General features: G+C 38.1%; 1 protein-coding gene across 1 annotated transcript; it reads right to left on the reverse strand.

Annotated features, from left to right (window-relative positions):
* Positions 1–1,505: 1,505 nt before the first annotated feature.
* On the reverse strand, positions 1,506–8,844 carry LOC139732999 (COMM domain-containing protein 5-like). The gene is made up of 5 exons (XM_071643837.1): positions 8,837–8,844; positions 7,429–7,479; positions 6,889–6,984; positions 4,464–4,539; positions 1,506–3,778 (listed from the first exon to the last, which is right to left on the reverse strand). Exons 1-5 carry the CDS (start codon positions 8,842–8,844, stop codon positions 3,677–3,679), a joined length of 333 nt encoding a protein of 110 aa, XP_071499938.1. The 3' UTR covers positions 1,506–3,676.
* Positions 8,845–11,385: the final 2,541 nt, after the last annotated feature.

The raw sequence follows: 11,385 nt of genomic DNA on the forward strand, positions 1-11,385 counted from the left end.
CAATGTAATCACCTTTCAGTCCGCGTGGCTCATTTCAAATCACTGCCTCCTCTGTGACAAGTCCACTAAGTGACTAATGGCTACCGCTTGATTATTTTTTGGAGAAAATTTATCCAAAGATCGATTAACAGGGTAAATACAATTAGAAACGTGTCCACACTATATACAGGCCTAGAAGTACCGTACACAAACGTGTACCAGCACCGCGTTATTGTACGGGGAGCTTGCTCAGTTCTGATGCATGCTGTATACTACAATCAAGGCACGGCTGGGTTAGATAGAGCAGCTGGGGGCGGGCAACTCCACTGCAAAATACAGTATGAAAGACCATCGCACAAGAAGCCACGTTGGGTGCTGTCTAGCCTCAGGTCAAGAACCTACGTACTGTATACAGTATTTTACAACCCAAAAGAATGAACTGAATATAAAGCCGGTTTGAAGTTAGCTCACGAGTTTATGGGTGCAAATCATGAAATAACCTTTCTGTTTTTCTCAGTTGGTTGGGCGCTTCGCGTGTTCTCAAAGTGGCAAAATGCATTAGCTTGCCTGATGTAAAAATTTATGAAATTCATCAATCATATTCAAACAGAGAGTGAGCTTGCATAGACCCTGAATGGTCCACAATCACTTGGAGAAACACTTGGAGAAACACTTGGAGAAGCAACCATTTCTTTATTTTGCATCGAATGAATTAACAAACTTTTCCTATTGATATTACCAAATACACTATGTACCAGGCTTGCTGTCAGGTGGATGTGCTGAGACGGAACATGCATAAGGATTATGTGAATAATAATCACATCACAATATTTTCTGTGCACGTCAAATTTCATTGAATCATCTCAACAAATTACAAACCAACTCCAACATGACTGTCGAGAGACTATCCTCGACCACCCCCCTCAAAAAAATAAAAAAATAAAAATAAATGAATATTCTGCATCCCCATTACTGGTACATACACAGGGGGGATCCAGGAATTCCGTAAAGAGGGGGTGCCTTTACAAAATTAAAACGGGCGCACGAACCCCCATTTCTTTTATTTCTTTTGTTTTTGCAAAAGATAAAGGGGGAGGTGTGCCACTGCATACATGCATGATGTAATCTTCACTACTGCATGCCAACATGACCTGCTAGTTGACAAGCTGTCAGGGATCTTATCGACTTTAAGGAGGGGTCCGCCTCCATCTAATGAAGTATAATTCCAAACAGTTGTCACCATATAATTAGATCTATTTAATTACGTATGTATTCATTGGGATGGACGATGAATCCATTTCAAAGAAATCTCTTTTAGAAACTCTTGGATATTTGCTTAGGATTGTGGAGAGCACTGTGAACTCATGTCTTGAAGATTTTAAGACAATGATATGATACAATATTCAACACACCTCAAACAATATATTTCTTTGCAGTTAAATCTCTTTATTATACAAAAACATAATTTGAAAATAACACATTCAGTTAACATTGAGATGCAAATGGATCAAATAAAACCCATGACAGATTATGAGAAAATACACGTATGGACTCCCATGTCATACTGTAATACTGTACAAGAAATATAAATGCTATGGCATGAAATTTTAGCAAATTGCCACTGGCATTCACTGCATTTGCAGCAGTAGTGCATTGTGCAGACAGGAACTTTCATGAATCTTGGCACCTTGCGAAATGCGAGAAGGTTTCATGCAGACGGAAACTTCTGATTTTTAATTCACCTACATACAAGGCAAGCAGCTACAATTATATGAGTTCAAGACCAGTTAAAACCTAAAATTCTGTAGGTTTCAATCATGGATGTCACGACTACTGCAGTCAACCTCGCCTAATCTGTTTGGACTGAAGAAATAGCTTCAACTTAGAGAACATTCGACTTATGAGAAAATTTGACTGTGAGGGATTAAAATCAACAGAATATAAAGAGAAGAGGACTTGAAAAGGTGTTCGACTTAGGCAATTTACGTTGTATTCAACTCATGTGAGGTGACTTAAGCAAGGTTGATTGTACTTTGTAATACTCAGTAGAATTTTTATAGTAGCTGTGTAATATAAATGTCCTTTTGTTATCATTATCAGTATCATATAATTTTGATATCAGTCCTTCATATTGCAACTACATGTACATGTATGCAATGTACATGTATAAGTGCAGTGGAAAGCAGTAAACATTATCTGCAGTATTGCCCACAAAGTTATCATTTTTTTCACTGCCTTCGTTTTCATCATCTTACAATCCTGCCGTTACCATTTGCAAAGTCTGATGAAGTAGACTTGCATCATTCTGAAGTTATTGCACAGACAAAGAACTTCAAGAATTGAGCCTTGACCTGCATCACATTCTGCACAGAAATTTTTACTGGAGAATTCTCCTCACAAACCACAACCATGTGCTACCTTTGATGATAAACATACATATATATTTCTTTTTTTTTCTTATTATTATTCTATGAACAGAATATCTCTATGATTTGACCTCAATCTTGGTACCCTTATTTTTTCCTAATATCCCTGAATCCAATCAATTAATTACAATGTTATACTGCATACGCCATAAATTAAGCGAGTCTAATTTTTCGCTAATCAGAACTTCCCAACGATTTTGCGAGTGGTTAAATTTGCGATCGTGGAGTACTGTACTGAACGGAGAAATGTATACATGTGCATCACATTCATATCGGGATCAGAGTCATTATTTTTTGCGTGTCTTTAATTTCGCAAATAGCACCTGACGCACGAAATTCACGAAAATAAAAACCTCACTAAATAATCTGCATATACAGTAACTAATTTGATGAAGAAATACCTCTTTAAGGTAAGATTACGGTAGGGCCTACAGTTTGTAATGTGAACAAAAAATATAGATTTCTGCACTCCATTCATTTCAATGTATTATGGTGTAATGCATTATTTAGAACTAAAGTTGTTTCATGTATGAGTAGTATACACAAAAGAAAGAACAAATGATTTCCAACAAAAATGCACAATGATTTGTGATATTTGGAAATAAAATGCAAAAATGTAATCTCTGGATGTCTGGAGTAAAATACCCCGTTTGCGGCAGGCTTTGTACAGGGTGCCTATTTGCGGCAGGGGCCATTTCATTCATTGGTGAAAAGGCCCAATCAGATGTAACTTGCTTCCAATAACACTTGCAAGTAACTCTTGTTTGTGTTCTTACGTGGGACTATAAAGCACACATGAAGTCCATTAGCTGTTTTATTATTGAGTGAACCCCTGGTTCACGGTGCTGGTGTAAACACAGTAAATAGTTATGGCAATAATAATCACATTTTCTGTGCAAACAAAAGCAGAAGCACAGAAAATAAGAAATCTAATATGGAGGACACAAGCTAAATTTACACATTTGGTCCATTTCTCTAATAATCATGGATGTCATGAAATGATTCTAAATTATCTCTCTGAATCCTACAAAGATAGCTGTCTTTGACAGTGTAATCTTGGCAATGCATTGTGAATCTTAGAGACAGTATCCCAGGCTTGGCTTCTTCATTATGTTACATGCTGAGTGCAACCACAGCTCAGTGCACATCCAAGAACATTTTTCAGGTTGCTTCAGTCCTTGAATTCTGCACCCTGTATCCATGTACATGGAGTCTCATGTTGTATAGCAACAGCACAACATTGACAGGCGCCATATGAACAGGGTGCCAGATCAGTCCTGGATTTTGAGGATGTTCTTCTTTTCGAGGTCCTCCATTTCTTTGACCAGCGATGCAACATTGTATCTCAGCTCATGGAACTTTGAGACTGGCAACTGCAGAGGGGCAAGAGCATGTTCATAAACAACTTTGGCTCACAAAAGATATGAACTAGAGGGGAAGTGTCCTAAAACATACATGTATACATCAATTTATTGACAACAAAAACATTTGTACAACAATTGGTGAAATCTTGAACAACATTGCATATTTTGTTCAAAAGTTACAAATGTTATAGTACCATTTGATACTATAAGCTGCCTCCTATAGATGTCTGAAGAGTACAATGACATCATATCAAGAAACATACAAAGAATACATATTATGTACAGTGTATGTTGATTTTCCATGGAAAGTCCAGACTCCCGTAAGTAGTTACTGAGATATGTTAAGGGAAATATTATTCTCACTGCCATCTGGAGGAGATAGGTCAAGTGCTCTTTCGAGCGGGAAAAATGTTAACATATAAAACCTACTGACTTCATTATTTTCTGATCTATGTCTACTCTTCATGACATTTTTAAAGTTTTGTTTATTTGACTTTGCTCTATCATAAAAATCAACTTAAACATGGCATGGTTTTTTTATCTTCACTATTCTCTGTTCAAGAAAAACAAATTTCCTACAAAATAGCTATGCCCTTCTGAAACAATCTCTTTATGTCACATTTTGTCTGGTTAAAAACTTTAAACTATTAACCTGAACACAGAAGAGCTGCTATGTACAATATAAGCTTCTTACCTCAAATGTGTGTTTGCTGCCATCACTCAGATTCATTTCTGCCATGATGGTGGGTTCTAGTGATCTGCTCAGAGCACTGCAAAGATATCAAAGACAATTATCAACTAGAAATATCACTTAAGGTGATTAATACCCCCGCCCCGTGACGACAGTCTTACCCAAGGAATGATCTTTCCTTGATCTTCTGCCATTTAAATGCCGTTACCATGGCAACGCAGCTTCCGACACGTCCGAAAAATATGTCTTGCACATCTTCCCACCAAGACTATTGTGTGTGCCACATTTCATAAGCTTTTGTCAAAAACTGAGGAAGTAGTTCAATCCACAAGATCTTTCCTTGATCTTCCGCCATTAATATGCCGTTACCATGGCAACGCAGCTTCCGACACGTCCGAAAAATATGTCTTCCACATCTTCCCACCAAGATCAAGGTGTGTGCCACATTTCATAAGCTTTGGTAAAAAAACTGAGGAAGTAGTTAAATCCGCAAGATCTTTCCTTGATCTTCTGCCATTAATATGCCATTACCATGGCAACGTACTTTCAGGTACTGTCAAAAAATGCGTCTTGCACATCTACAACCAAAGGCACACATCTGTACCAAGTTTCATGGAAATTGGGCAAAAACTGAGGAAGTAGTTTGCAACACAAAATTTTCCATCATTTTGGCTCATAATATGTGAGCTGTTACCATGGCAACATACTTTTTGTCACTGTCAAGAAATGTGTCATGCTGACCTATATCCTAAGACAAACATTCAATATGAATTCCATGAGAATTGGAAGAACACTGATGAAGCAGTTTTGCCATGAAGCATTTTGCCCTATATTTTACCAACAACATGCCGTTACCATGGCAACGCACTTTTTGCCACTGCAGAAATATGTGTCTTGCACATTAACATATTCAGATGAACATCTGTACCTAATTTCATAAATATTGATCAAAAACTGTGGGAGGAGTTCGCGACGCAAGATTTGTACCCATTTTTGCCCATAATATGCCGTTACCATGGCAACGTACTTTTGGGTATTGTCAAAAAATATGTCTTGCACATCTACAACCCAAGGGACACATCTGTGCCAAGTTTTATGGGAATCGGTTGAAAACTGAGGAAGTAGTTCGCGACGCAAGATTTGCAACGGACCGACCGCCCGACCACCCGACTGACCGCCCGACCGACCGACCGCCCGACCGTCCGCTGATTCCTATATACCCCCTTCAAACTTCGTTTGGCGGGGGTATAATGACTAATGAGTCACATTACCTTATGATATGACTACATGTTTTATTTTGGTATATTTTTTGTGACTTTCATCTCATTCCCCCCCCCCTTTTTGTCTATGAGCATGGTTGCCACCTATTCACAAATTCTTCCAGAGGTTGGTATCATCCATCTGTTCCCTGAAAAATTTGCGAAAAAGGCCACTTCCTGCAATTGTTAACCTAAGAGGAGACATGAAGTAGAAGTGAAAACTTTCAATGGTACAAGTATTGACTCTCTGACACAATGGACCTCTATGTTATGCCCTACTAAAAGTACAGTGTGATATGCCTCCAAACAAATGGGGTTGGTATCATGAGCAATGTTGTGTGTAAGCATACCGTCCCCTTTACGAAGAGGCAAAACACCCTGTCCCTCGGATAGGACATAAAATGGAGGTCCCATGTATGAGAGAATAACAACTCATGCACGTAAAAGATCCCGCTCCATTCATTCATCGCAAAGAGCAGGGTGTTTATCCCGGTGAAGTGGTCCCACCTCACATCCAACTGGACCCCATGGAAGACCAGCGTAACTTAGCTGAATATGGGATATCAAGCCATCTCCTCAGATGGAAATAAACAAACAAACATAAAACACGATGTTAGCTCAGCTGGCCCTGCTGGGTCTTAAACCTTTGACCTTGTGATTGTAAGGCAGAATTGCTACCAACTGAGCCAGCTTGCTGCCCTACCCTGGGCTTACTGGGATATCTAGTCTGGATACAGGTACATTTGAAGGATATTGGAAAGACATGCTTTACGTTTTAAGCTTGGAAACTAAGAAAGATATTTACAGGGGCGGATCCAGGAATTCTGTAAAGGGGGGGGGGGGGGGGGTTGACTAATATTTCTGGTGGCACTTCCGGGTGTCATTTCATGTTTTTTCTTTTTATTTCATTTGTTTTTCACAAAAAATAAAGGGGGGCGTGCACCGGTTGCGCCCCCCTCTGGATCCACCACTGTATTTAGACTAGTCTGCAGGACAAATTTTAATAGCCAATCCCTTATTACTAATTAGTACATGTAACAAACCTTTGCTATGCATTCCCAATACTCTATGTATTATTAGTATTAAACACCATTGGATATGCCATTAATATGTTTCAGGTAAGGTTAAGAAGCCCCTTTAATAGGATGCTTATTTGTCAGGTAGATCACCTTGTGGAGATAGCAACATCCACCCGCCATCTGAAGTTATCAAGTCTGGGGAAGCGGGAATGTCCCTTGCTCAGTGCATCCTCTACAGCTGTCCTCCTAAAGATTAAAAAAAAAAACAGCAACAGACTTTGTGAGTGGCTGACTGACTGAATGTGATTGATTTCAAGCAGTCTCACATGGCTCAATATCAATCTATGGATGTACAATGTGCCTGAACACACTTCCGTGTTGATGAATCCTCATTGACAGGTCCTATTCTGCGCTATACATGTTTTACATTTATCAAGAACAATAATAATGATATGAAAGATAAGACTGATAACAATGACAATGGCACTCATAATGATGATAAAATTGATAATAGTGATAATTAAGATGATAGCAATAATAACAATAATGATAACCATTTTTGCCAAACCAATAATTATGATAATCATCATCGTTATCATCACCACCATCACCACAAGTCCAAATACCAAAAGTAACAGAAATAGAAACAGAATTAAATGACATCTTCTCAACAATGAATATCACACTTACTTTGGTCCATAAACTGCACTTGCTAAATCTGCTACAAAGTCCTGAGGGATCCTGGGGACAAAGTAAATATAAGTAAATAAGTACTTACAAAAAAATTGTAAGTACATTCTTAACCTCCACAGGCACTTGGATTCTTATTCATATTCCTTGTATATGTGAAAACTTTTATATTTACGAAATATAAATGTGGCACATGGTTAAATATGAACATGACACCAAGTTAGGACTACAAAATTGTGGCTAACCAGTGAAGGGCTGATGAATATAACGATAGGTATGGTCTAATCTTTAATCTCAATCAGTATGGTATATGAGGGGAAAATCCATACACTTATGCCACATGTCTATAAAAGATTTTTTTTTCCCTACTTGTTTTAGTGTTACATGATTCAGAGCCCCGTTACATTTCTATTAATTTGTGTTATGTCAGACTTTCGTATCAAAAGATTGACAGTTGATAACATTTTCTTTCAACAACATCATGGTCCTTGGTCTTGTAACTTGGTTAACATTTCAACAAAGACACATTTTTCATGTGCAAGCATAGAACATCATGTCACTCATACTAGGTATTGCCCAAAAGAGAAAATATATCAATTTTCTCTAAATTAATTACGGTACACTTTGTACCTTCATAAATCACACTCTTATCTACAAGAAATTTCATTAATTAGTGTTAGTAACACCTGAACAATTCATGACAAAATATGTTCAAGGAGAAACAAACAAACACAAAATCTCTTGCGGCAAAATTAATCACTTGCAGTACTCACTTGATTTCTGTTAAATCAGCTTTGAAAACCTGCAGTCAACATGGAAGAAAAAAAATTCTGAATTATCCTTCACTGTTTGGTGAATGATAGCAGTCTGTAAATACTCTTCACACTCTTTACATTTTTTGAAATCAATCATTACTAATGGCAGTTGAACTAATTTCCAGTGGTACCTCAAATCTATTGCACCAGTATCAAGAATTTTAAGAAGACTTTACTAAATTTGATAATATCCATTCTAATTTTCTGCCAAATACCACAAGGCAACTGAAGAGCAGAATATAGTGATGCTGAGTGACATAATTTACAGCATTTCATGAAACAAAAATTGTTGTTTGGCATCTTGGGGTGATTTATTTACAGAATTTCAATATAGGTATGAAAGTTCAATCATCATCATCATCATCACCACCATGATTTTTTATTTTTATCTTTTTAATTCTAAATATAAGATCTGGCCTGAAGCTGAATATATTTTTTCACTGAGTGATTTAAACTTTTATATTTTGAAATTTTGATAGAACGGTTGACTTCATATCCAAAGATTACTGGGTTATCCACTGTTCATAGTACAGGAAACCTGACACTGTATGCTGCCAAATTGTTGATCAACCTGACTAACAAAACTTGCACACTTGGTCATAATGCTTCACTTCTTGCTTTCTTCAAGCCACTATTCTCATATTTTTTCACATTTGTCTTGTAACCATCTTTTTTCTAAACTATACCAAAACCCACAACATTTTTCTTTCCTAAATCATCCTCATCATCTCAACAAAATCCTTCCTGCCCAATACCCAGTTACTATCAACATGAGTTTGCTTATCTACCAAATCTTTTTATTGCTTATTACAAGTTAATACCACTTACCTCTTTCTTCAGAGATGTCTGGGGCTGTCTGTATGCAGCTCGCAGGAGTGACAGAACGCCCGAAAAGACAACAGCAAGAGACTCACAAGACTGACCACACTCATTGGACAAATTTGGGAAGAAGTCCTCTCCAACTGCAACACCCTCAAAGGACGACACAGCAGCTATGTGCATCAAGAGTGAGAGATATGTTTGAAAGTGTAGACTCTGTACAGTATTTTACCTGTTAAAGATATATTGGAGTAACTGCTTTAGGTGCATTTCACAGAGTGAAACCATGAATCAAAGTATCATGATATAACTAAATGTAGCAAAAAAAACAAAAAAAAAAACTTTTGAAAACTGCTTATCCAATAGTGGCGAGCCCTGAGCTTATGCTCAGGCCCCTTTCGACTCAATTTGATATAACTAATATTCACTATGATGCTTTATACAGAGCATTGTATTATAAATTATGTCTGACCATTAGAGAGTCAATTTAGATGAGAACTGCAGTATCGACTGTCGCAAAGTAACAACTGTACACACAAATTTGTTATTACAAACTTGAAGGAGAAAAAAAAATCTACCATCTCAAAATCAATGCAAACTCATGAGTCATATTAGAGCAGCACAGTGGAACCTTGTCATGTTAACAAATCATTTTCTGCTCATAATATCTGAACCAGAGAGGGCTGTTATATATCAACATGTTATGGTGATGCATAAGGGTAATGCAAAAAAAGAATTGTTTGGGATTTTAGAAATCACCTCAACTAAAGTCTCTTGAAGGAGATTTGGCAACAAAAGATACTATGAACTTCCTTAAAATCTAAACCATCAATTGTAAAATGAAAAACATGGGTTCTTGAATTATTTTCCAAAGCAAAAAGATGCCTCAGAACTCCTGTTTATTGATCAAGATATTTCTTACATGGGTTTGTTGCCAATGTTGGGGTAGTGCATAACCGCAGCAGCGACCCGATACGGACAAATACGTACCGTGTTACAGCGCCCCGCGATGGGGTTAGGGTAGTGCAGTGCCATTGGCATTAACATAGATAGATGTTGCGTTGCACTGTAATAATGTATCATACCATTATGGATTGTTGACACTGTGCCTATATTCCAATTTTATCGACATGTTTACACCGTTAAGCATAAGGCATTTACACTATCAGACTTTCTAGTTCTAGAGTGTTCTAACTCATGAACTGGGCCCCGTCTTATAAAGCCTTCAAATCGATCACAAGTCCCCAAATCAATCGCAACTTGCATTGCAGCACACACAAAACTTGTGATTGATTTCTATCACAAGTCTTTATAAGACAGGCCCCTGGTCTTCCGTTGACAGAGCAAAATAAAACCAACCACACAAATTATGACACAGGTGGGACTGAGCGCATATGGAGATGAACGTAGGCGACTATGTATGACCGTGATTACCTTTTAATAGTTCTCGAAACGTTGACTTATCTGTACTTTTCAATAATTTCACCATGGACTTGATTTCGTGCGGTACTTTAGCTCCAACAAAGAGAGTTCTATCACCACTTAAGCCGCCCGCAGTTCCAGCACGGAGCGCCATCGTATTAACATCACAGGGATGTACATGTATTGTGGGATTGAAAGGGGTGGTGGTGGTGATCACAGGATTCTGTCTGTGTGTCAATCGATGTACGTGTGAGTGATATAGATACGAGTGTGTGCAAATGGTGGTGGTGGTGGGTGGGGGGGGGGGGGGGGGGGGGAATGGCGTGCCGGGGGTGGGGTGCGCAGTGCTGATAGTAGGTCACTGCACTCTACTACCAGTACTACACCTGTCAGCTGCAGCTTATCTATGAACATCTACATTGTATTGTGGATGAAACAGTAAAAGGATCAGGGAGATGGGGGTGTCTCTAGCCCATATGAGCACAGAGACAGTACGTACCGTAAGGAAAGTTGGTGGGTCAGCTTATCAGGTGGAAGAAAAAAACAATTCCTGTTTAAAACATCAGATATTTGCCACAGGAGAGCCATACACTAGTCTGTCTCTTGAGGGCAAAACTAAGTACTTGTATAATTTCAGGGTAAATTCGCATCAGTCTTAATCTGAAAGTTATGTAGACTAATGGCACACAAGGGTTTGTGTGTGTGTGCGTGTGTGTGTGTGCGTGTGTGATTTTTTTTTTTTTTTTAATGGGCGTCTCTCTGAACACACAATGAACACGCAATTGTTCTTTAAAGCAGTTTCCATATACTAGAGTACCTCTAGTGCACACTAATAGATTTGTTTGCTTGACATGATATATTATACTCTGTCTGATCATATATACTTCAGGGCAGAACTTAT

The sequence above is a fragment of the Diadema antillarum genome, unplaced genomic scaffold (genome assembly GCF_040938485.1).
Source record: "Diadema antillarum isolate AM-2024a unplaced genomic scaffold, OU_Dant_1.0 seq00000459_RagTag, whole genome shotgun sequence".
Taxonomy (NCBI): Eukaryota; Metazoa; Echinodermata; class Echinoidea; order Diadematoida; family Diadematidae; genus Diadema; species Diadema antillarum.

Coding starts and splice junctions, on each gene's coding strand:
- LOC139732999 (XM_071643837.1), bottom strand. Junction 6,985..7,428: donor AGTGCAGTTTATGGACCAAA/GTAAGTGTGATA, acceptor TTTAATCTTTAG/GAGGACAGCTGTAGAGGATG. Junction 3,779..4,463: donor GCAGCAAACACACATTTGAG/GTAAGAAGCTTA, acceptor GCCCCTCTGCAG/TTGCCAGTCTCAAAGTTCCA.